This window comes from Lissotriton vulgaris, chromosome 2_1, assembly GCF_964263255.1.
Source record: "Lissotriton vulgaris chromosome 2_1, aLisVul1.2, whole genome shotgun sequence".
Lineage (NCBI taxonomy): Eukaryota > Metazoa > Chordata > Amphibia > Caudata > Salamandridae > Lissotriton > Lissotriton vulgaris.
In genome coordinates this window covers 354,278,521-354,305,072 of record NC_141687.1, presented here as the reverse complement: position 1 = coordinate 354,305,072, position 26,552 = coordinate 354,278,521, and the positions used below count along the sequence as shown (strand labels likewise).

The following is a 26,552-nucleotide window of genomic DNA, read 5'->3' as shown; positions in this document are numbered from 1 at the left end:
ATTCATGGTCTAACTGCAGATTGACCAATATCTAACTTCGTGTAACTAGTCAGCTAAAACAATGAAAACCAGAAGGCTACACAGAATACAAAATCGATAAGAACAAGTTAAAAATAGACATGGATAATTCTATGGACCAAAGCTTTATCTCTTCTTTAGTACATAGTGCCTAATGATGCACATTTTCGCTAGGAATTTAGCCACTGCACAGACTATTAAAGGCCCAGTATCTGTTTTTAAAATACGGAATGCTTTTTGATGGTAGCGGGTTCCCATCAACCTACAAACAGATACTAACCTATTAGATCTTGGGATATTGTATAAAGGGCCACACAAAGAAGCTGTGTTTAACCGTCCCAAGGGACCCGGGGCATTCTGGACAATGCTGCGCAATCTCAGTTGTTCTCAGCCAGCCCGCTGAATTCACAGGGAGGCAGCCAAATCTAAATTGTATATAGAGCTTCCTGTCTTGTGGTACCGAAATTACCTCCATATACTTTTCGTATATGCCTATCCATTTAAACTCCAATTCCAATAATGGGTCTTTATGTTTTCTCCGCAAGGCAAAAGACTAGGGTCAGAGACATCCAACAAGGTTCCCAGGCCTATAGCAGAAGGCAGGGCCTGTACTTTGGTGGGTGAACCGCCCATTTTTTTTAAAACTATCTAGTTTGTAAAGACCTTGATGGGCTACAACTGGCTACAACTAAGCTCAGGTGTTTGTTTGAGGCATAACCAGAAGAGAAGGGGGCAAAGCCTTGCTTTAACAACTATGGTAGTTCTACCCATGTCTAATCTTACAGGGATGAGAGGCGTACTCTGGGGAAGAAAGCATAAAGATCTTAAAACATATTTTCTGTATGTAAAAGGCCCTCAAGATTGTCAAAGCCCCAGATTTCCGCCCCATACAGGGCTAATGTTACTACGTTATGATGGTATAGCTGTAGCAGGGCTGCTATTGCTCTAGTTTGGAAGGGCCTGTGCTCTTTAATCAGTGCACCCAAGGTTTCCTTCAGCTGTAAGTTCCTCTTAGTAATGGGGTGCCTCTGTGTCATTGTCTCCGATAGGGTCACCCCTGAATATTTAAAAGTAGCCACTCTCTCCAGAGGAATTCCCCCCACCATGCCAGTTTGCCTTTAAACGATTTGTGGGGATTCATCGTCAGGAGTTCAGTTTTCGGAATATTAACCTCCAGGCCTCTCTGGTTACAGAAGGCCACAAAACGATCAAGGAGAAGTTGGAGTCCACTAGGGGTCTTGGAGACTATTGATGTGTCATCCGCATATGATGGAGTTGTTACTTTTCCACCCCCCACTTTACGGGCATCAGCTGGGACTTCTCCTAGATACTTTACCACCCAGTTAATAAAAAGTTAGAACATGGTGGGAGCCAGGACACATTCTTGGCGGACCCATTAACAACTTTGATTGGTTCTGTCACTTGGCTTTGCTCCCCCCAGCGAACCCTTGCGTAGGTTTTCCCATGCAGCTGAACAACCAGCACAAGTAGCTCTGATGAAGCCCCGATTCCTGCAGACCTAGGGATGAGATCAAAGGACAACCTCAACAGTGAGGTGGGAAAACAGGACGATAAAGTTATTTTGTGGAAATATATTGAATAGTCTTTTGTGACAGTTGTGAAACATCAAGATCCTTCTTACTAGCAAACAGTGAGTGGACGCAGAGATTCATGTCACAAAAAGTGGCACCATTTGACAAACTAGAGCATAAGCGATTTCTTGGAGGATATGCCCAATGCTGGTCGACTATCCTGATAACCCCTGTTAACTCAAGGCTTAGTTCAGTGCTGTTCATTTTGGGTCACAATTAAATTCATCCCCCAACTCACTTTTGTCCTTCAGCAATTTGCTGCATTCTGTGAGCTTCGGCCTCAGCCGGCCTCTTGACCGTGGCCACCAGTTCTCGGTCTGTTCGAATGATTTCCTTCTCTTCTATGTCGATCTGCTTTTTGCGCTGCACCACCTCAATCTCAATCTCTTCCTGGCGGATCTTTTGCTGCTCCATGGCTGCTCGCAATTCATAAGCCAGCTGAGACTCGGCTTTCTGCAATGGAAAGAAAGAGGGCACAGTTGATCAGTGCTTTCAAGTACAGATTGAGCACAAGCTGTCTGGAAGATGCAGCTTCTCAGTGAAATGTCAGTTAAGAGATTTCAAGAACCTTGTGAGAAAGTTGATAATGTCTTTTAGAGAAAAAAGAAAACTTCATTTGAATACAAAAATAGGACCTTGGGGGACATACTTGCAATTTGTCACTCATATTCTTGTTATGCCGCTTAAAATCAGTGATTGGAGTAATTTACTTGTGATGTGTGTAAAGCGAAACAAGCTTGAATCTTCGGGTAAACCTGGAAAAACCACCTCAGGTAAATGCTTAATGAAAGTTTAGTTGAATACAGAAGGTTCATTAAAATTGTCTATTTGTTATCATTTTATTCATACAGAATGACATCAAATTTGCTTCTGATGGAGACATCGAGGTATTAAATAGAAATTAACAAAAGCAAATATATATATATATATATACATACATACATACATATGCCAGTGGCAATTAAGGGAGGATTGTCTGGTGTAATGATTGCTACATTTCAATAAAAGTATCAGAGGTTGTGAATCAGTTTTCAATCTGTTACACACTGCTCTAACCATTTTAATTTTAGTCGTCCAGATCTGCTTTGCATTAAAATCTCCATTCCAGAGGTATACAGCCAAATATTTTTTTTCTATGTTTATGGCATGTTAGGCTGGTGCATACAGTCCCAGCTCTGACAATGGCATGATCTTATGCAAACTCAAAATGCTTCTTTCATTTCAAGAAGACAAAAAACTTCACACACACAAAAAAGTCAATACCTATGCTTTTCACCAATCTTCAATGCCCTTAGGAAATATTTAATAGGAGTACTGCTAGGTTGTATGAAGCCGTGCGTTTCCTACTCACAATTGCATACCAGCCCTAATATCCCAGTGTATATCAACCTGCCCCCTCAATTTGACTCCTTTCACTAGAAGAGAGGCTTACAATACATGCTTCTCTTCTTGAAGAATATACCATATTACTTTCAAGGAGAAGTGTTAGTTTGAGCAGACTGCTTAATCTAATAATGCTTCTCTTTGAAAGAAATACATATTCACTTTGAATTATCAGCATTTTGTTAGAATTGCATAGTGTTCATTAATCGCCCTTCATGTGTGTGGACTGAGAATGGTACACATGATGGGGAAGTAGGGATAGTTGCAACTTAGGGCCGGATTACGAATCTGACAGTCTTGGAGCGGGCTGTCATACCAGCGTTCTGCTCCAAGCAGGGCCGGACTGGCCGTAGCGGGCAGTGGGCAATCCCCCGGTGTGCCGCACGGGTAGGGGGCCGGTTTGGGGCACCTGGGGGCCGTTTTTGTTACAGGGCTGTATTTGCAGCATAGCTGCAAAATCGGCCCTGTAACAATATCGGCCGAAAACCGGCTCTGGCAAAGAGCTTTGCGACACCCACAACCCCGCGGGGTGGAGGGCGCGGGCCGGCCGAGCACTTTGCCAGGACCGGTTTTGGTTCCCAGTCTTGCCCTGGCTCCAAGATCGCCATACTCAACCACTGGCCACCCACCAGATTAACAGTTATCTTGCGGGTAGGCGGGCGAACCTATTGCGTTTCCACTGAGGTGCACATTAAAAAATACCACTGTGGGATCGCCAAAGCCAGTTCCTGCATGGACTGGATAGCCTATGCCGTGCAGGAAAGGGGGTGACTGCAAACAGGGAGGCAACAACCTGGGCCCCCCCCTTGTAGGCACCCCTTGACCCGAGGTAACAGCCTCACCGCCATGAAAACTGTGGCGGTGAGGAAATTCTTAATATGCTTAGCGGTGCCGCAGCAGCAACCGCCAGCATAGTAGGGTCAGCGCCTTGAGACCCCACGGGTATGTAGCGCGCTCTATAAGTGTCACTGATTGATTGATTGATAGGGCCTCTGACTGCCGCCTCCTCTGACTGCCGTGGGATCAAAGACCCACGTCAGGTTCGGCAGTCCATCATAATTATAACTATAATAGAGGCAGCATGCAAACATCTACTACAGCCAAATAAATTGTTTATTTTGGCAACGCAAGCTGTTACGTTTTCACTAGCTTTACCATATTTAAACCAGCAGACCTCCACTTATCTGTGAGCTGGGTGTGCAGCTGGAGTAGTAGTAAACAAGTTCCACAAAACTGATTTAGTTCAACTTCTTACTTTGCTAGAATAATGATTTGTGAATGGGCGTAAAGATGTCCTTTGGGCATCTTATCCAAGTCTGCTAGCAAAAAATACCCATGAGTTGCGAGTCATGAGCTACAAAAATGTGGAGTATTTACCAGAAAATATTTCAACAGTTTATAGCACAGTAGTGCTATTAACATCTACTGTATGATCTAAGGGTTTAAATGAAGGTTTAAGAAAACAAAATTCTAGTACGAATAACATGGAAAATAAAGCTAGCTTTACATAGGAATTCATGTTGCGTTCTTACTCATCTCCCATCATTTGCATGATGAGCTCTTTGATTTGAGTGCTTGTGGTTTAAGACTCTTTGGGACAAAGTTATTGCAAATAAAACTTCCTCTAGTGTCGGTCCAAGTGGACAATAATTGCTTCAAAGAACAAGGTAAGTTACTTACCTTCCGCAGTATCTTGCCAGTGGATATTCTATCAAACAGCAGATCCCTCACCTTAGAACACTCCTCAGCTGCCAGACTGGATCTGGAAGGTTTACATCAGCAATGTACCAGTTAGGTGGGCCTGTGAGGCTCTGCATGGACTACATTCCGCTCAGAGGCGATGGAGCAGGCCGCATGTAAGCCCCACTCCTGTAAGCTAATGTCAGATTCTTGCTGGTCTCCTACCAAGTCATCAGTCATGGAGCGTGAATAAATGGTAGTACCATTGTGTATATTTCTAACTTGTGACCTTAGGTGATAGAAAGAGGCTGATCCACAGAATAGGGAGGAGGTGGGAGGGCAGTGAGGAATTCGCAGTTAGAGCATTCACCAGAAAGTGGGTTACTGAAGGTAAATAATTTGTTTCTCTGATGGATGAGTCCAACTGCAGATTCCTCACCTTAGAACAGATACCAAAGCAACACTTTCCCAGGTGGAGGGTCTGTGGAGCACCAAAATGCCATGCAGGACCGAGTAGATGGAATGTCCTTGTCAGACCTGGTAGGCAAGGCAATAGTGCTTGGGGAACTATGCCCCGCACAAAGCGGACTGTCTGCACGATGGTTCTTGGTGCAATCAAGGTAAAAGCTTAACGCCCTTTCGGTAACCAGATGATCAACCTCTTCTCTTTCGAGGGGTGTGTAGGGGCAAAGAATGCTGCTAAGGTAATGGATTACCCAACGTAGGAGGGAGTCACAACTTTGGGCAAGAGGGTAGCACTAGTCCTCAGCACCAGCTTATCTGGACTAAAGGTGGTGAAGGGTGGTTACAGAGACCGTGCCTGAAGTTCACTCACATGATGAGCTGAAGTGATCACAATGAGGAGAAAAGTCTTTAGAGTCTAAAGACAAAAGGAGCAGCTATGCATCTGCTCAAAGGGCATGCATATGAGAAAACGTCAAGGCCAAGATAAGGTTTCACTGGGTCGTCTCATATGGCTTGGGAACAAACAAGTGTGTCAACCCTTTAATAAACCACATCACATCTGCTGATTTAAACAAGGACAGATGGTTTATTAAAGACAAAAAGGCAGAATGAGCTGACAATTCACCTTTATTACTGCCCAGAGAAAGGATTTGTTGGGCTACCAAGCAAACAAACAACAGAAATCTGACAGTTTGGATCGTTAAGGGTCTGCCTTGCAAACTCCACACCAGGCCACAAATTTGTCCCAGTGCCTGATGGAAAGCACAACATCCACCCCTTTAAGGGGGGCTGATCAAATGCAATCAACTGCCATTGCTTGATCTCCATGCATAGAGGAGTGGATAGCGCAGGTTCAGTTGAAGGACCTTGCCCTACTGCTGTGACAGACGAATCTCCCAAAGTGATAGCCTCATTGGAGGACAGATGTTTATGCTCAGAAGCTCTACGTACTACACTATCCTGATCCAACCCAAAGCAATCAGGATGCCTAGGCCTGCTTGTTCTTAATTTTTCGAACTTAGGGTAGGAGACATAGTTGAAAGGTGTACACGAGTCTCTTCTTTCATTCCAGCTGGAATGAGTCTGCTAACGAGCATTCTGCAGAAACTTGAACTTCAAAATTATTCACACGACATGTTCAACTGTGGGGAAAATATTTAGCTAAGGTTACCCCACACCGGTAGAATGCCACCTCAGGATGTAGACCTCACTTGAGATCTGCCACCAACAGACGCTCAATTTGTTTGCAACATTCATGGACCCACCAAGAGGATGGCGATCAGAAAGATTCTCTAGCCACAGCCACTAGCCACAGAAACCTAGATGAACGCCTCCTCAGCCCCCGACATCGCCATAGCCATCCCGGATGGCTACAAAATCACCCGGAGGGACCGCGTCAACCAAACGGGAGGAGTCATGCCCATCGTCCACAGAAACACCATCCGAATCACGACCAACTCCGACGACATGACCTTGATGGAATCGTCGAAGGATCCTACGGTTTGTTGCCATTGAAGGTGTAATTCCTCCTGAAGAGGTCTCATTCTGAGCCGTGTCAAGTGTATGAGGTTTATCGCAGATGAACACATCCCCAGAAGAGAAGCAAACATCCGGGCAGAAACTTACCTTTTTGAGATTGAGATTGCCAATTTTTGAAGACGTAATTGGCGGTCCTTTGACAAGAATGCTTTGCACTGTATCGTGTCCAGGAATAACTTGGAGAAGACACCACTGTGATTTGTTCTCGTTGAGAGTGAGGTCTAGAGTCGAGAAGAGATGTAGACATGTTGTGATAGCATCTTTGGGTGCCTGCTCCGAAGGACCTTTGAGCAGCCAATCCTCGAGATTAGGGAACACTTGTATTCCTCGAGATCTCAATGTCGCTGTCAATGATGCCAAACATTTTGTGAAGATTCTTGGTTGCTAATTTCAGCCCGAATGGGAGCACCTTGAACTGATAGTGGAAGCCAGCCACTGTGAATCGAAGAGATTTGCGATGCTTTGGATGTATAGGGATGTGAAAATACGCATCTTCCAGATCCAGAGAAGTCATAAAATCCTGTTCATTTAGACAGCTTAAGACATCGGAAAGTATGGCCATCAGGAAACGTTGCTTTTTGAGGAATTTGTTGAGCCTGCGTAGGTCCAGGATCGGGCGCCACTCCCCTGACTTCTTCTTGAGGAGAAAGAAACAAGAATAGAATCCGGTTCCCCTTTGAAACGATGGAACATTTTCTATTGCATTCTTGAGGAGCATCTTTAAGGCTTCTTTGAACAATAAGTGAAGACAAGGGGAGGGGGACCCTTGGGCGGGGTAGTAGGTTTGATGAATTACAGGGTGTGACCGTTGTTTCCGATGTCGAGAACACATCGGTCCGAAGTAATCTGTTGCCACTTGCGAGCAAAAGCTGAAATCTTTGCACCCACAGGGAGGGAACGATGACTGGCGTTCTGTGTAAATCATTGTTTCCTGTTGGTATCGCGACCTTGATTGTTCGATCGCCCTGATGGGAGAAACTAGCCGAAGAGGATTGGCGGTAAGATGACTGGCTGTAAGGCTATCTATACTGTGATTGATACTGCCTATTTTGTTGGTTTGGATATCCTCCTCTTGAAGCAAAACCACGTCCACTTGCACCTCTGAATTATCCGCACCTGTATTGTAGAGCGCCCAGCGATTTAGCAGTATCAGTATCCGTTTTTATAGAAAGGAGGGCTGCATCAATGTGCTTTCCGAATACGGATTCTCCATCATAGGCCATGTCCAAGATCTTTGTCTGTACCTCTGGCCTAAAAGATGTGGCTTTAAACCATCCCTGGCGTCTAAGCACTGCAGCACCGGCAAGTTGACGAAAGTTGATGTTTGCAATGTCCAGAGCGCAATCTATGATCTCAGATGCGGCTCGTTCTCCCTACGAAAGGATCTTCCTTGCGTCTTATCGTTAGGTTTTTTGCCTCCTGACAAGGGGTGGGGGTCGGTCCTAGACAGGATGGCCACCAGGCCGATGACCAGGCAGACTGGGCTCTCCCTACCACCAGCACCTCTGTCTTGCTGCCGTTAAGTTTCAAACAATTCGTGGCCATCCAATCGGCAAGATCTTTCATGCACGATCGGAAGCCATCTGCAGCAAGACAGGGCGCATGCGACAGGGAGATGACCAGTTGCGTATCATCGGCGTAAGATACCATTTGGAGGCCATGACTCTCCACAATAGAGGCAACAGGCGCTACATACAAGTTAAAAAGGGTCGGGCTCAGGGACGAGCCCTGAGGCACGCCCTGGCCCAAAAGTACCCCTTTGGAATAGCAGTCGCCCTGCCTCACTTGGAAGCTTCTTCCAGTTAGGAAGGCCTGGATCCACCTCAGCGCGGTGTTAGCGATGCCACCTCTGTTCAGACACTGTAGCAAGGTGGAATGTGCTACAGTGTCGAACGTCGCGCTGAGGTCTAGCAGGATCAAGGCCATAGTTTGCCCCTCATCTACACCCTGTCTCAGATGTTCTGTTGCCATAAGAAGGGCGGACTCTGTGGAGTGACGCGGTCTGAAACCGAACTGCGTAGCGTGGAGCAAACCCGCCTCCTCCACATGTTCCATGATTTGGGTGTTTACCACCTTCTCAGCCACTTTGGACAGAAAAGGCAGGAGTGAGATGGGCCTCAGATTTTCCAACACCTCAAAACCAATGTGAGATTTCTTCCGGAGAGGGAGCACCACCGCCTGTTTCCACCCCTTGGGTAACATGCCAGACTTAAAGGAGGTATCCAGGACATGCTTTATGTAGGGCTCCAGGACTTCCAAGCTGTCCCCCAACCGTTTAGGGGACACCGGGTCCAGAGGGGAGCCAGATTTTACTGAGAGACATACCCTGACTAGCTCTTCAGGAGGAGGAGTGGTGAAATTTATAAGGAGCCCCGAATTCTCCGTGCCCTCCGATGTTACCTCAAACTCAACCCCTGTGGGGGGAGGATTAGGGAAGGTTGAGTAAATTTTCTTGACTTTAGTGGAGAAGTAGTCGGCGATGCGATCGCATGTTTCCGTCGAACAACTCTCCGGGTCTGCAGACGAGTCTATAGTAGTCAAAGACTTGTAAATGCAGAAGAGCTCCTTAGCAGAATTTTTTGCCCCTAGAATTTGCCCTGCATAGAATACCGCCTTCGACTTTTTAATCAGCCTATGGTGCAGCCGCCTTTTTTCTAAGAACAGTTCCCTGGCCTGAGTGTCATATGATACCCTCCAGGCTCTTTCAGCTCTCTTACATTCTGCCTTTGTCCGCCGCAGCTCTCCATTGAACCAAGGGGCAGATCTTTCCTTGCGGCCGCACGCGGATGTTCGGCAGAGTGGTGCGGTCTGATCTAGCGCCTCTATAATGCGCCTATTCAAGTTAAAAACAGCAGATTCTATGTCCTCACCTCCAGGTTGGCCCTCCCTTGTCAGTGCTTCATTAAAGTCTTCCAAGGAGAATTTTGCCAACTTCCTCCTTAAATAATTCAGGGGTGCCCGACTATGTTTTATGGTTTTAGTGCTATTTATGGAGAATACCACCAGAAAGTGATCTGTCCAGGGGATCGGCTCGACTGTGAAGACCTCAACCCCTCCCCAGTTTGCAAAGACCGGGTCCAAAAGATGACCTTGACGATGCGTGGGACTAGAGAGCTTGAGTTCGAGCTGAAGGGCTTGAATGTCCCTGCAAAACTCCCCCGCTCCTTTATCCTCTGGACTGTTCAGATGCAAATTAAAATCTCCCAGTAGGAGGAATTTGTCCCTGCGTAGCGCTGCCTCTGTTACACTTTCTAACATACTCTCAATGAACTTGGTACAGGACCCAGGGGGTCTATATATAAGAAAGCCTTTAATCGTCATCCCCCCATTAATTTGTATGGTGAAAGCTCCCGCCTCACTCTCAGCGACCGGGGGAGACTCCAATAAACATCCAAGACTCTTCTTAAAAATATTCGCTATCCCCCCTCCCTTCCCCACTGGCCTATCCTGCCTGACCATGGAGTAGTTCTCAGGCATAGCCTCGATAATATCCGAGTCGGAAAACTGATCTAGCCACGTTTCCGTGAGGAACAAAAGATCAAACTTTCTCTCCGTGAGCAGCTCGAATATAATCGAGTCTATGCTTACGCAGTGATCTCACGTTAAAAAGGCCGCATAATAGAGCGGCTTGCTCCCCAGTACCTTGCAACAAGGTGATGAAACAAAACCGACAATGCCCACATTCAGCATCCTCACTTGACATGCCGTGCCTACAAGGATAGATGGTGTCCGGACGTAGGCTGAGGAGCTGCTCCCTGTCCCAGTAGATCTTACCATCAGGAGCAGGGGTTATCGCCCTAGCCTGCAGTCGGCCGCGGACGGGCGCGGACGGGCGCAGACGGGCGCAGACGGGCGCAGACGGGCGCAGACGGGCTCGACTTTGGCGACACTTCGGCGCGACTTCGTTGCGCCCGCTGCGCTCGTCCGCTGCGCTTCCGGGGGTACATCCGCCTTTTGTATCCCTCAGCCCGTCTGCCTCCCAGCCACTAGACCGCTAACCGGCCCCTCGCACAGCGGAAGTGACTGCCTCTCACCTCCACGCCCTCCGCTCAACGGTGCTAGCCACCCTGTCGGAACGAGGCGTGGAGGAAGGATGGACAAGACAGCCGCCCCGAATGAGTCAGGTAAGTCTGGGGAGTACGAGGGGGGGTAGAAGCCTCAACCGCTAAGGGTTTGGCCCCACCAGAGTGTCCTGAACAAATGCCCTACAGAAGTAAAATAAAGTAAAATAGATACTGCGATATCCGGTTTTTAAAAGCAAATTGTACACAAGCAGCAATTTAAAATATCAGCGCTCTGGCGCCACGCAAGCAGCTATGAGCCCTGCCACTGCCCACTCACCCACTGAATAGAATAGCAAGCCCATCCCATACCCTGCGGGCGAATACCAGTCTGTCTAAACAGTATGCCAATCATTATTACCCAAACAAATTCCTCAGGGATGCTTGACCAACCTGAGCATCCGCCTGAGTATCAGAATCAAGGCAGTAGTGGCATGCAAAGGTATGAACCGAACGCCACGTAGCTGCCTTACAAATTTCATGAATTGGAACATTTTTAAGCATTGCTATCGTAGCAGCTTTTTCTCTAGTGGAATGCGCTCTCGGCTTGCCCGGGAGCTGCTTCCGTGCCAACTGATAAGATAACATAATACATGACACAATCCATCTAGAAATGGACCTCTTAAACCCAGGCAAGCCTGTATTCAAAGGTCTGTAGTTCTCAAACAAATGATCAGACTTCCGAAAACTCTTGGTTTTATCAAGATAACATTTCAGCACTCCAAAGAGTGCAGAGCTCTTTCAGCTGGAGTGTTCGGATTGGCAAAGAAGGTAGGTAGTGTGACTGACTGATTAATGTGAAATTCCGAGACTACCTTAGGAAGGAATCTCGGGTGAGTACGAAGCACCACTCTATTCGCATGGAAAACGAGATAAGGTTCTGTAGAACAAAAAGCCTGTATCTCGCTCACCCTGCGCGCAGAAGTGATAGCTACTAGGAAGGACGCCTTCCACGACAGATGTTGGAGGGAAGCCTTATGAATGGGTTCGAATGGAGGACCCATCAATTTGGACAAAACCATGTTAAGCTCCCATGGAGGGGAGGGGGCCCTCACAGGAGGATAGACCTTCTTGATACCCTCCAGGAAATCCTTCACAACTGGCATTTGGAAGAAAGACACCTGGGTGGGGGACTTTCGCTATGCTGTAATTGCTGCCAAATGGACTTTTATTGACGAATACTGCAAACCTGCTTTGGCCAAAGAAAGTAAGTAGGGCAACAGTACCTGTTCTTGGCCTCGAATAGGGTCATGACCTTCCGTAGTGCACCACATGAAAAAACGCTTCCACTTGAAAGCATACGACTTTCTCATAGAAGCTCTCCTTGCCTCTTTTAAAATGTGCATAGTCCTGCGAGAGGCCTAAATGTCCGTATTGGACGAACTCGGGAGCCATACTGCTAGCTTCCGGGACAGCAGGTTGGGGTGAAACACCTTGCCGTTCGCTCTGGTCCGCAGATCTGGATGACAAGGCAACCTCCTGTGTGGTACTTTGGACAGGTGAAGAAGGTCCGGATACCACCATTGGCGAGGCCAATCCGGAGCCACCAGGATCATGTCTGTCTTTGACTTGTACAGTTTCTAGATCACCAAAGGAATGAGTGGAATCGGAGGAAATCGTAGAGTAATGCCTCTGATCAGTCTATCCACAGAGCATTCCCCTTGGACCCCTGTTGTGGGTACCTGGATGCGAAGACGTGGTATTTTGCGTTTTCAGCGTCCGCAAATAGATCGATTTCTGGCGTCCCCCAGGACTGGAAGATGTCTTGCACCACTTCTTCTTTTAAGACCAAGTCGTGTGCTTCTGGGAAATGCCTGCTTAGGTCGTCTGCTTGGCCTTTGAGGACGCCCGGCAGATGAACTGCCGATATTCTCATGTCTTGAGCCAGAAGCCACTTCCAGATTGCTTGCGCTTCCAGCGAAAGAGGTCTGGATCTCGTTCCACCCTGCTTGTTCCGATAGTACATCGTTGTTGTGTTGTCGGTCTGAACAAGCAGAGAGGCCGAATTGATTGCGGGAAAGAAAGCTTTGAGAGCTAGGTTGGACAGCTCTGAGTTCCACCATGTTTATGTGATACAGTTCCTCTTTTTCTGACCACACTCCTTGAATTTGAAGAGACCCCAGATGAGCGCCCCATCCCTGAAGGGACGCATCCGTCACCAGCGATTGTCTTGGCATGTCCTCCTGGAAAGGAACTCCCACTACCAGATGACTCCACTGCATCCACCATCGGATGGAGATCTGTACTGACAGGGGTGGTGACAGTTTGTCCTCCCAACGATTGGAAAACTGGGACCACTGGTCCTCCAGAGATTGCTGCAGAGGTCTCATGTGCAGCCTGGCGTTTGGAACGAGGAAAATACAGGCGGCCATAGGCCTAGAAGAGAAGAGATCTGCCTGGCCGTGGGTCGAGGAGTCTTTAGTAGAGTCTGACACTTGAGGAGAATAGAGGATAGTCTCTCCTCCGAATGGATACACTTTTACGTCATATGAATCCAGAAGTGCGCCCAGGTAGTGTATCCTCTGTGTTGGATTGAGGATAGACTTTTTGAAGTTTACGTGCAGGCCATGTCTCCGCAGCTGATGTATGCAGAACGTGAGATGTTGCTGTAGCAGAATCGGAGATGCACTCTTTAGGAGCCAGTCGTCTAGGTAAGGGTAGACGAAAATGTGTCTCTCAGGAAAGCCGCTACTACTGCCATGCACTTAGAAAAGGTGCGAGGAGCTGACTTTAGCCAGAAGGGCAAAACTGTGAATTGAAAGTGGCTTGTTTGGATGCAGAACCTCAGAAACCTCCGATGCTTTGGGGCGATGGGAATGTGAAAGTAAGCATCTTGAAGATCTATGGAGCACATCTAGTACCCTTGATGCAGAAATGTAATTATTTGATGTAACGCCAGCATTCTGAACTTTTCTCGCCGAATGAATTTGTTGAGACGTCTGACATCTAGTATGGTCCTGAACTCCTTGCTTGGACCTTTCTTTGAAACCAGAAAGTATCGGGAGTAAATGCCTTGTCGACGCTGGTTTCTTGGGACCTCCTCGAAGGCATTCTTTAGGAGTAAAGCAGACACCTCTTGTCTCAAAAGATGTATACGATGGGTGACAGTCTTTTGAGGAGGAATGTAAAGTGGGGGGGACTTGAATCTGATGGTATACCCATTCCTTACAATATTCAGAACCCATTTGTCTAGTGTGATGTTTGTCCACTCTTCCAGGCAAAAACGAACACTTCCCCCCCACCGGAGTGGGTAACGGGCCCAGGGGAAGCAAAAACGCACTGTTTTTGTTGCTGTTGCTTGTTACCAGGTGCAGACTGCCTGGAAATGCCGCCTCTTCCTCTACCAGGGCGACGCTGGGAGAACTGAGATCTTCCCTGATTTTGCTGTGACGACCATTGAGGGGTTTGAACCCTCTGCTGGTTCCGTCTCCGGTCGTAAGGACGGTATTTCTTCTTAAAATCTTTTCTCTTTTCAAGACCAACAGCCTTCACTGTATCGAGCTCTGTTTTCATTCGTGACATCTCATCGTCAGCATGAGATCCGAAGAGCGATGTCCCGTTAAAAGGCAGATTAAGTATCCAATGTTGTGCTTCAGGCTTAAGACCCGTGAGCCTCAACCAAGCTGCGCGCCTGGCACAGAGTCCATGTGCGTAACCATGCACAGATAGATCAGAAGCATCAGCGGCTGCACTAATCACTTGGTTCGCCACTAGCCCACCTTCGTGCAGGAACTCAAGAAAGTCGTGTTTATCTTCTTTAGGAAGCTTTTCTGCTAAACGAGACATGGAGTCCCATAGTGCGCGGTCATAGCGACCCAGCAGGGCCGAAGCACTGGCGACCTTCATGTAGGAAGCAGAGGTGGTACAAATTCTCTTCCCTACAGAGTCCATAGCCTTACTGTCTTTATCCGGCGGCACAGAAGATGACGCCGCTCCTGTTTGATTTTTACGTGCCACTGAGACAATCACAGAATCAGGTGGTGGTTCAGCACTCAGAAAGAACGGATCATTGTCCGGAGCTTTATATTTCTTAGAGATCCGAGATGGGACCGGTCCCAACGCTGCTGGAGTTAGGAACTTGTGCTGCGCAGGCTCTAACAGACCTGGTACCAAAGGAAGCAAAGGCCTTGAAGTTAACTTTTGATGCAGGGTTTCGATTTTTACTGTTGTCTTGGTGGTAGAGACCGGCATTACGATATTAAGTTCAGCGGCTCCACGACAGAGAACCTCATTAAAGGTTATCACGGCATCAACTGGTGATATCCTACTCGGAGGAGTTGATGACAGTGTTGGAGAATAGTCCCTCTTCGAATTCGTAGACCTTGTCGAGGATGTATGACTGCGCCTCCTTGAAGAGTGGTGACGTGATGTTCTGGGAGAGGGTGAGGACCGCCGCCTCACTGATGGAGATTTCCTCGGAGGAGTACGCTCACGTTTCCTTGGAGAGTGCACCAACTGCCTTGGGGGCGATCTTGATCTTGACGCAGCTCTTGAATGGTCAATAATAGGTGACCTTGACCTGGAAGAAGACCTTGGAAGATTAACTCTCCTTATCTTCCACTCTTTAATATCTCCCAGCCATCTTGGCGAGATATTAATCGTTGGTTGAAGTGGAGGCGGTGCTCTCGAGGGCTCTGGAGAGACCTGTACAATCTGAAGTCCAGGGGAGGAAGAGGAACTCCCAGAAGACACCGTAGGAATGTTAGACTGGTCTTTAGACACCGTTCTAGGCCTCTTCGCTGCAGGAGAAGCCGACGGCGACCTCCTCGGCGGCGACCTCCTCGGCGGCGATGGTCTCTTAGGCGTCGACTTCGTGTGCCTCGACGGCGATGGTCTTCTCGGGGTAGTGTGCCTCGACGTCGAATGGCTGGGGCTCTTCGACATCAAAACCTCTGCTGGGCGATTCGACTTCGACGTCATGGCATCTCTCGTCGGTGGTCTTGACATTTGTTCCGAGCCTCTCGGCGGCGACTGTCGACGTCATTGAGACGACGTCGAGTCCCGACCTCTTGCCGTCGTAGGCGAGCCAGACCTGGACCGCCTACGCGCAGAAGGAGACCTCATCCTCTGTCTTTTCTCACCTTGCTTCAACGGCAAAATCTTCTTCGACGGCGAGGGATGCTTGGACGTCGAAGGACGCCTCGACGGCGATTTGGATGCCGATTCTGAGCACAGAGGTACCTTGGAGGAAAATCTGTCCCTCGACGGAGAAGGAGACCGATGTTTTCTCTTCTCCCCTTTGTCCTCGCGCTCTTTGTGATGAGAAGAAGTCTTTTTGGTGTGAAAATCTTCTCTTCCAATCACGTTTTCTCCTCTGTCATACAGGGACTGCAGTCTGATCTTCGCCCTTTCCCTGAGGGCTCTGTTAGAAAACTTGCTGCAGTGGTAGTAGAGTTCAGGCTTGTGAGAAGATGGTAAACAAGCAATAGAGACCGAATGAGGGTCTATCTTGGCCATTTTTCTACCACAGGCCGGACACTTAACAAATAAGGCCGGCATTATGACAGGAAAAATAGGCAAAAACCAGGAAAAAATTGTAGAGCTTCTTCCGGATCTGCGCTAGCTGGCGCGGAAAAAAGAAGAACTGACGTCAGCGCGCATGGGCGCCGTCTATATACTCCGACGACGTCATCCCGGCGCTCACGACGCCGACGACGGACGCGGAGCCGCAGACGACGCCTACCAGCGCGCAGGGGTATTGCTACGCAAAAATTTCCGGATCCAGTCTGACGCCTGGGGATATTCTAAGGTAAGGAATCTATCACTAACGTGTCTCTTTCAGATATAACTGTCACCTGTGGTGCATGATGGGAGCCTGGAGCCTCATGGAGGTCTTAAAGGCACAGCGCCAATTTTTCAGTTGTTACTATGCAGCCTATCTAGGCTAAATCTGCCTCTATGATCCTGCCTGTTTTTTACCTTTGGAAATAAAGGTTGTGTGTTTCAAAGAAACCCAGGGCAGTGTTCTTCTTTACATTATCATATAATGTGAATTATATGTCTTTATTTGGCAAATGTAAAAGTTTTACATGTAATAATGGCAGGTTTTGAGCCTAGAATGGTGTATTTCAGGCTGCATATGTATTTTTATATGCATATTATCTACATATATATATATATATATATATATATATATATATATATATATATATATATATATATATATATATTTGTGATCAAGCTCCTTCGTGGAGCAAAATGCGTCATGGACTGACATTATGCGTCATGGACTGACATTATGTCCATCACTTGATTTTGTGTAAAATAAACTTACTCTGCTTCTTCACTTGAAGACTCCTTTTGCTTCCTGATTGCTGTGGTCGTTTTGCAGTCATTTGTGAGGTCCTTACCTGGCTGTTCTCATCTGGAATGGCGAGCAGGAACTTTGTTGAATATATGTAGATATACGCATAATATTGACTATTGCTCCGGGGTCCCGCACGTGGGCGGGACTATTCATTGCTTATGACTTTGATGAGTATCCCCTGGAAGAGAAATATGCCGCCAGCGGTGGAATGAATGTGTTTGACCACCTCCACGTATTCGGCCTCAAAATGGCTAGGCTAGTTGCTGTCGGTAAGCTAGCCTGCCAAGAATCACCCCTAGACATTCCGCATTCCTGGTGGAATTGACGGGCTGCCAAAAAACAGCCCCACAGATCGCTCTCTGGTACGACTAACTTTAAATCACTCAGGATCAAAGTCATTCTTTTCTCAAAAGGTCTAGTTCTGTCAAAGGGCACGAGGTACGCCTGAATATCCCCAGAAAAAAATGTGGTTGCCCACATCGAAGGATGTCATATTTTTTTTTAATTCTTTTTATTGACACACACAACCAAAGAAAAATAAGCACTGGGCGAAATCCGAGCATACAGCGTCCGTTGGTACATCTTCCAAATTATAGAATAATAAGCAAACAATAGAACTAGGGATCAAGGCGTTTCCGACACAACATCATCCTCCCTTGCTTCCGGGGGAGCACAAATATCTCCTCTGTAACTGTTCCAGGCATCCCAGATTTTCCCCCACTTCCCGGGCCTCCCCCTGGCGACATATACTGATCGTTCTCTGAACATACACCAGTCTTAGTCCTCTATCCATTTCCCAATCTGGGGGGTCTGACTGGCACCCCAAAGCTGGGCGATATTGCCCTTAGCCACAGCACACGCCAGCGCAACCCATATCTTCCCATGTGTGGTGAGATCAGTTGGCTCCCAAACATTCAGGAGACAGCGGCGTGCCTCCACCCCCAGGCTCACACCCCACACTTCACATATCTTGTCATGAAAATTGACCCAATATCTCCGTATGTTAATACAATCCCACAACATGTGCATAAACGTTCCGGTCTCACCACAACCCCTTCGACACTCTCCGGTCGCAGCCAGCCCCATACACACCAGCCGCGGTCCCGTAACATAAGAGCGATGAAGGACCTTCACCTGCACCAACCGAAGCCTCATCTGTATTGTGATCACTCTTGGGGAAGACACGGCCTCCCGCCAGTCATCATCCAAAACCAGGCCATCTGCCCCCCATTGTCCCCTAAGAGTTACAAGCGTGTCCTCCATATGGTTAATGAGTTTTGTTATAAATCAGGGAAATTGTTTTGGTCGGAAGATGTCCGTTCAACACTCTATCCTCCAACGGGGAGGCCTCCGGGGGTGTAACTCCACGGGGGATTTTGGCCAGCAACGCACGTCTAATCTGTGTGTACCGAAACCGCTCGCTCTCCCGCAATTGATGTCGCTCCTGCAGAGCCTCAAATGTAAGGATCCCATCCTTCCCCCACATATCTTTGACCTGTGAGATCCCAATGAGATCCAATCTGTCAAAACTGTTTGTCTTCCATAAGCCCCCCCAGACATTTAGCGTTCCATAATGGCGTAGCCAGAGTTATCCTCCCGTCCCATTTAAGCGACCGATTGACCTCATGCCACACCTGCACCGCTACCGCCGCAGGCCCTACCAGGGGAAAGTGCCCCTTTCTGGCATACAAAGCCCTCGTATATTCACCGCCGGGCATCTGACCACGGTCCATTGCGTATCCGTGGTCAAGTGGTGAACCACGATTTGGTTGATTGATCACCGCCAGCTGGGACGCCCAATAATACTTCTGAATATCTGGCAGGCCGATCCCCCTCATCAAACCATGGCAGCGAAAGCTTCGAAAACGCAATCTGCAGCCTGCCATCCCAAAGAAGCTGCCGCTGGAGAGACTCAACTTCCTTAAAGTATGATGTGGGTACCGGGTCCAAGGAGTTCTCAAGTGCATACAGGAAGCGAGGAAGAGCCATCATTTTGAACAGAACGGCCCGTCCCAGCAAGGAAAGCGGCATCTCACCACATCCCTCCGGAGCCTAGCCAATGGGGGCATCAAGTTATTATCATACTTCATCTTGGGATCCAAGGACACAAATATACAGATACCGGAACCCCTCCAACTCCAATCTGACCGGGCAGCCCGCAGGAATAGCAGGGGAATCATCGCAATCAGCGAGTTCCGGGGGGTGGACAAATACAAGAGGATGTCGTCAACGTAAAGCGATATTTCATCTTCCCACTCAGAAGTCCACTGTAACCCCCTGATCGATCTGTCCCAACGGACCCAGGCCGCGAGCGGCTCAAGCGCCAGGGCAAACAACAATGGCGAGAGAGGGCATCCCCGTCTAGTGCCCCTCCCCAAGGGGAAATCCGCAGATGTATGATTGTTTACCACCACTCTGGCCAAGGGATCCGAATATAGAAGATGGACCCAACCTACAAACTCCGAACCAATTCCCATCTTGCTCAAGACCGCAAAGAGATAAGGCCATTCGACTCTATCGAAGGCAATGGTAGCATCCAATGACAACAGGGCTGCCGGCTCATGTATTTTCGATGCACCACCCAGGATCCCATGCAGTCTATGCAAATTAAGAGCGGTATTTAATGAGGAATTAAAAGCAGCCAAATCCGCATGAAAAGATCTTAAACGCACATGGCGTAAAGATTATGATACTACCTATAAACTGCAATATAAGAACAGTATGAGGAAGTATCACAAGCTGATAAGGAAAGTGAAAAGAGAATTCTTAAGGGAGAGAATTGAGTCAGTCGAGAATTCTTCCAAGGAACTATTCTCAATATACAAGGAACTGACGGTGCCCAATAGGACAATGGCACAAGAGATCTGTGAGTCTATTGCAGACCACTTCGTAAAAAAGGTGGAGAAGATATATGTATCCTCCCCGACAGGACTACTGAAGGTAGTATGAGGACTTCAGTGGTTAAACACTTGAATTGTTTTGAGGTACCTCCGAGATTGGAATTACTGAGAATTGCGCTCAGTATTCAATCAGGATCTCCCATGATGCTGCTCCACCTAAGATTTTTAGGAACCAGCTGAAATTTCTGATTAACCATATAGGTCATATGGCCACTCTCTCCTTTCAGGAAAGCTATGTGCCCGAGGACGGGAAAAGGGCTCAGGTAATCCCTATAAAAAAGAAAGCTAATTTAAATATATCGCAATTGGAAAATCTCTGGCCTATTTCACGCCTTCCTTTCTGTATGAAAGTAGTGGAAAAATAGTCAATATCCGGCTAATGAAAGTCATGGCAGAAGGTCAACTTCTCCACTCTTCCCAATCTGGCTTTAGGGCGTGCCACTCAACGGAAACTGCCCTGCTCTTCTCCACCGAGACCCCCCGGCAAAAAGTGGATGAGGGAGAGACAGCGGCCTTAGTATTATTAGACCTGAGCGCGGCCTTCGATACTGTGGCGCACTCCGTGCTATTAGCTCGTCTTAATGCGGCCGGAGAGGAGGGACAGGCCTACAATTGGCTACATTCATTCCTTGCAGACAGGAGCTTCCAAGTTCATTGCCCTCCGTACAAATCAACACAGCGGTGTTTAAAGCAGGGGGTTCCACAGGGCTCTATTTTGAGCCCTACATTGTTCAATCTCTATATGGAACCCCTTGTGAGGATTGTGGAATCACACGGTGTAGAAATAGTATCCTATGCCGACGATACACAATTGGTGATCACTTTATCGCAAAGCCCCATTGAGGCGGCAGCCAATTTCTCCGCCTGTCTAACTGCCTTAGCTGGCTGGATGAATAATAATTGCCTCCGCCTTAACGGAAATAAAACAGAGTTGTTAGTGATCGGCAAAAGGCCATCTATCTGGTTGTCGGCTTGGTGGCCCCCGGAACTAGGCCCACGCCCACCCCTTCTGACCTTGTGAAGAACTTAGGTGTCCACCTGGCTACTCATCTCTCGTTCGAACAACACATTGGAAATATGTCAGGCAAATGTTATGGCATTCTGAGAGCCCTTCGAAAAGTCTTAGATCTTCTCACCATTAAAGCAAGGAACACCTTGATACACGCCTTAGTCACTCCTCACCTGGACTATGGGAATTCTTTCCTTATTGGTCTGAACAAAAAGGGATTCACCAACTCCAATGTGTTCAAAATGCAGCTGCCAGACTCATTCTTAATTTGCCGAGAAAAACATCAGGGAAACTAGCTTTGGCGACTCTTCACTGGCTTCCTATACGGGAACGCATCGTGTTTAAAACCATGTGTATAGCCCAAGCATTGCACAGGGCAAAGCCCCAGTATATCTTCAAAATTTGCTGACCATCTACTGTCCTAAACGCATTCGGAGGTCTCTTGGTAGTATGCAATTCCATGTCCCTCGCATTCACAAAGCGCGAATGGGAGGTCGTTCCTTTAGATATTTAGCTTGCGAACAGTGGAATACATTGCCTATTGAACTCCGGATGGAGCCCTCAGTAACTAGGTTCAGCCTGAAACTTAAAACTCACCTTTTTCCGAGAAATTAAACTCCGGAGATGTGCTATTCTTACTTCCACCTGTTGCTGATTGCTTGAATCTCTGCTTTTCTTTTGGGCTGTGCCCACAGCGCGGGGACACACTGAATATAGTGTAACCATGCGCTCTACAAATGTTTTTATTATTATTATTACCAATATTTCGGCGGGGCATAAAGCCGGATTGATCCGGATGGACCAGCGTCGTAATAACCTTTACCAGCCGCGTCGCGAGTAGTTTTGCTAACACCTTCGGTTCCGCGTTCAAGAGTGAAATCGGCCAATAGGAGGAACTCTCCACCTTCGACTTACCGTCCTTATGTATAACTACAATATTAGCGACTCGTTGATCGTAAGGTAGCCGGCCCCTTTCTCTACTCTCAAGAAACATTGCTCTAAGGAAGGGGGCCAGTTTATTGGCATTCACCTTATAGAGTTCAATGGGGAGCTCGTTCGGGCCAGAGGCTTTCCCGGAGTGAACCCCTCTGATAGCCTGAGCCACCTCGTCGGTCGTGAGCTGTGTCCTCACCACACAGTGTGGGCATCGGAATATCTCGTATCATGTCCGCACTGTCAGACTCTGTATATCCGCTTTCGACTGTATACACCGCCCTATAGTAGTCTGCGAATTATTCCACTATTTGCTGTGGATCCGTTATGCTACCCGAGCCGGCCATCTGTAATACAGGCACTAATCGTGACGCCCACTCCCCTTTCCCCAGCCACGCAATCAATTTCCCAGCCTTATCGCAGTTTTCTTAAACCCTACTCCGGGTATCCGCGTGCTGCATCTTAGCTCTATCTTTGTCCAGACTCTTATACTCGTCTCTGAGGAGTCAGAGTCGGAGCAAACCTTCCGGAGTAGCAGTTGTCGACAACTCACTCTCCAAGGCCAGCAAGTCGGCCTCCACCCTATAGACCTCGGCCCGACTCTTCCTCTTTTTCCCCGAAATGATCGACAGCAACTCCCCTCTGACGACAGTTTTGTAAGCTTCCCACAGGATACACTGAGTCCATCGTGCACACGTTATCCTGGAAGTACCTGTCAGCAATCTGTACAATCTCCTTCTTAGTGTCTGGGTCCCGCAATCGCCAAGCGCTAATTGGGGCAATCCTAGCCACATCTCCCCCACCAAGCCGGACCGGCGAATGACCAGAGACTCCTCTCGGCAAGTTTCACACCTCCTGGACCGACCCCGCCTGTGACGCCGGGATCAAGACATAATCTAACCTCGAGAGGGAGTCATGAGCCGTAGAGGCGTGCGTGTATTGTAGTACACCAGGGCTCTTCAACCTCCACCCGTCTACCATGCCAGTAGTTTCCACAAAATCAGACAACCACCTGCGGGACGGCAACAGAGCCTGGGCCGGGTGTCTGTCCGCCTCACCATTCATCACCGCATTAAAGTCACCCCCCCACCATCAGCACTCCAACAGGCAACGTCAAAAAAATCTTGCACAGATCACGAAAGGTGTCCGACTGGAGGGCTGGTGGAACATAAACAGACAAAAAAGTAACAGTTCTCCCTTCCCACAGCCCACAAATACCACCATATCGGCCTCTATTATCGGCCCAAGTGGCCTGTATGGCTAGCGGAAAGGAGTTCTTGACCAGAATCCCCACCCCTCTCGATCCAGTAGTGTAGCCAGTGTGCACCACCAGTTTATACCCTCCTTTGTGAAGTGCCAAACAAACCTTACCCATGAGATGAGTCTCCTGCAATAAGACCACATCCGGTGAGTTCCTCCGGATCAACTGACCCACCATACCTGTTTTGATCCTATTCCCCAGCCCGATCACATTCCAACTGAGTGTGGAAATCCCCAATCCCCGTTTATCCAAAAACATTGTAATAATACGACATTACCGAATCAAATGATGACACCCAATGCAAAAGAAAAAAACATACAATAAAAACTGAACAATCCCAATACTGAAACCACCGCCCTCTCCACCCTGCACCCCTTCATGTAGCTTACGCTCATCCCCAACTAGCAGTGTGCCTGCCGCCCCCAACTAGACTACAAATAACTAAAATTAGACAGCGGAGGAGGACCTATCAGCGAACCCACCACCCCTCCCCCCCCGACTCAATGAGGATAGCCCTGCGCCTTCAAAATCACAGCCATGAACATTATAACCTCAACTAGGCAGGTAATCCTGTTACGTGCCCCCCTTTAGACAGACTACCATACACAACAAGTCATTGTTCATCTGCCTCCCCTTGGTCCTGAGTCTGAGCCCGGTCGCTGGGCACCATCCAACCAGTCCGCCGCAACCAGGCTTTCCCGTTAAGCTCCACTCGAAGGCGGGCCGGAAACATCATAGCATACCTTGTACCTTTGTCCCTCAGTTTCTTCTTAACCGCCATAAGTCGCTGCCGTTGCTTCTGCAAATCCGGGAAGAACAAAAGGGTTGCATTCTCAAACTCCAAGGGATCCGCAGCCCGAGCTGCCTGGAGGATTACATTCCAGTCCTGGAAACTAAGGACCCGAGCGATCATTGGGCGGGGGTTCGCCCCTGGTCGAGGCCTTCCTCCCGAGACCCTGCAGGCCCGTTCTACCGTGAAGAAGTTGCTGAGACCCTTAGGCTTAAGGTGGTTAAGGATAAGGTTTTCGACAAACAGATCTGGAGCCTGCCCCTCCGACTTCTCCGGCACTCCCAGGATGCGAATATTGTTGCTTCGTGCCCGCCCCTCATACTCGTCGAGCCGCCGGTCAGTAGATTCCCTGGAGGCCTTTAGATCACGTACTTCCTGCTGCAACGAGTTAACATCGTCTTTGAGACTAGTTGTTTTGACCTCCAGTGACTTAACTTTCTCACTTGCTTTCGTGAGATCTGCCCTGATCAGACCCATTTCAATCGTGACTGTGTCCAGCTTGCCGTCCAAGTCCTCCATTTTCTGGCCCAGGAAGGTCCGCACCCCAGTGATGGCCACCATGAGGTCCTTCAGCGTCTGTTCTTCCCCTGCAGGAGGGTCCCCGGAACCTCCACCTGTGCCCCTCTTCGAGTCGAGCGGAGACCCTTTAGGCATGGTATATCTATCCAATTTATTTGACTGGACTTGCCTGGCACCTCTAGTAGTCTTAGGCAGAGATTTGTCCGAGTCCGCCCTTGCCGCCATACAGTCCCCTGAAGCACTACGCTCCGTACAGCAGGCAATTGTCGTGTGGCGCAGTCCGCAGATCGCGTCGCGGACCAACCGGACAGCACCCAGGATGCCGGGGATACACCGGGAGCCTCAGTCACACAGGTCCAACTCCGCACCGCATCAGTGCTTCACCGTGTCCACCTGGGCCTGCTATGGCGTCCCCGGGCCCACCCGGCACCTCGGGCCGCTGCCGCCTTCCTCCACACCCCGGGGGACATGAAACACCAACAGGCAGGCCGCCGTGGCAGGTGGCAATGTGATCACGCCTCACTGCTGCTCATGAGGGTGCCTCCGGCAAGTCTGTCAGACAGGGGCGCCGAGGGGCAATCCCGGTACACCCCCAGCACTAGGGAGCACACCGAGGGCCAATTCACTCCAGCCGTCTATGGGGTAGTAGGCGCCTGCAGATAGTGGGGCCCACTTCCAGTCTCGAGGCAGCCAAACCCAGCCCGTGCCACCGACGGCAGGCAGAACAAGGAGGCAACAGGACGCCAGAGGCCACGGGGGGCCGTCACACACCAGCAGCGTGCCCGCCGCCACTCCAATCCGCGGCACCGCGACCTCCGACCGGGCCGTCTCTAACCGGCCCCCGCGGCCGATGTGGACACTCTCAGGCCGGGGGCCGCAATTACTCGAGGCCCCGGCTTCAGAGCGCTGTAGGCCGCAAACTTCGGGTGGCGTAGCCCGGCCGCCGAAGCCATAAAACAATCCACGATTTTGCGGGAGGGCGCTGCGTCTGTTTACCCGCCCAGAGGATGGGACGGGGCAAAGGATAAGTGGCAGGATGGTGAGTCAGGGGGACGAGGTCGGCCAAAGCCGGACTCTAAGCGGCCATCTTGGTCGCTGGCTTGGCTCCTCCTGAAGGATATCATTTAAGGGAAGATTAAGTTGCCTCAGTGTACACTTCCACCCAAACTTCTATGCTAGCCAATCCCTTAGATTGAGCACCACAGGGGGGCTTTTTGGAGCATGCTGCATCTCCCCTCTTATGTCCTGGCTGATGACAATCATGACATAACCGAGAAGCGTTTTCTGGGTCCCAGTTCTTACCCCAATACCCTTTGCCCTGGGAGAATTATTGGGACCCATCCTCATGAGAATAATTTTAGGGGCCTTTAGCGAACTCCTTTTAATCCTTGTTGCTGCTCACCTCCTTCCCCTGTTGGGAAGTCTGAGCACCCTTTTTCTGGTCACTCCCATTGTATGTGTGTCTTTCTGGACACCCTTGTTCTGACCCATTTGTCAGCTACCCTCACTATCCCTCTGGGAGAAGACAATTTGGAATCCGCTGAATGCTGATGCAATTTCTCTGTGGTGCAATTAGTCAAAATGTTCTTCTTCATAATTAAATATAAAGCCCACCATAAGTTTCCACCTCATCACATTTTATTCAACCTTCTAGTGCTTGGACTGAACTGTGTCTGGCACCTCTGTGATCGCTACGGTGCCAGACACAGTTATCCCCATTATCACCTGTGTCTGTAACACAATATTGACATCTGGAACTTATCCCGATTCATTAAAAAACACACTGATCAAACCCCTGCTCAAAAAGCCCGGTCTAGATAAAGGTGAACTAAAAAACTACCGCCCCTTTTCTAGCCAAAGTTACAGAAAAGGCTATGAATCAGCAGCTATCGGCCTACATTGAAAGTCACAACCTGCTGGATGACACTCAGTTCGGTTTCCGTAAACATCATGGTACGGAAACCGCTCTCATCAAAGCAGCTGATGACATAAGAGTCATCCGCGATCAAGGAGGAACAGCCTTGCTTGTTCTCCTCGATCTATCAGCAGCCTTCGACACGGTTGACCACAAGATCCTGGTCGACCGTGTCGAAAG

At 48.8% G+C, this 26,552-nt stretch overlaps 1 protein-coding gene across 2 annotated transcripts in view; it reads right to left on the bottom strand.

The window, feature by feature from the left end:
• The window catches only part of FLOT2 (flotillin 2), a 351,376-nt gene that overhangs the window by 18,897 nt on the left and 305,927 nt on the right, over nucleotides 1–26,552 (bottom strand). For both annotated transcript variants that reach the window (XM_086955138.1, XM_086955139.1), the window contains exon 8: nucleotides 1,849–2,063. In XM_086955138.1, the coding sequence (XP_086811264.1) occupies nucleotides 1,849–2,063 (215 nt within the window). The remainder of the gene's footprint in view (nucleotides 1–1,848; nucleotides 2,064–26,552) is intronic.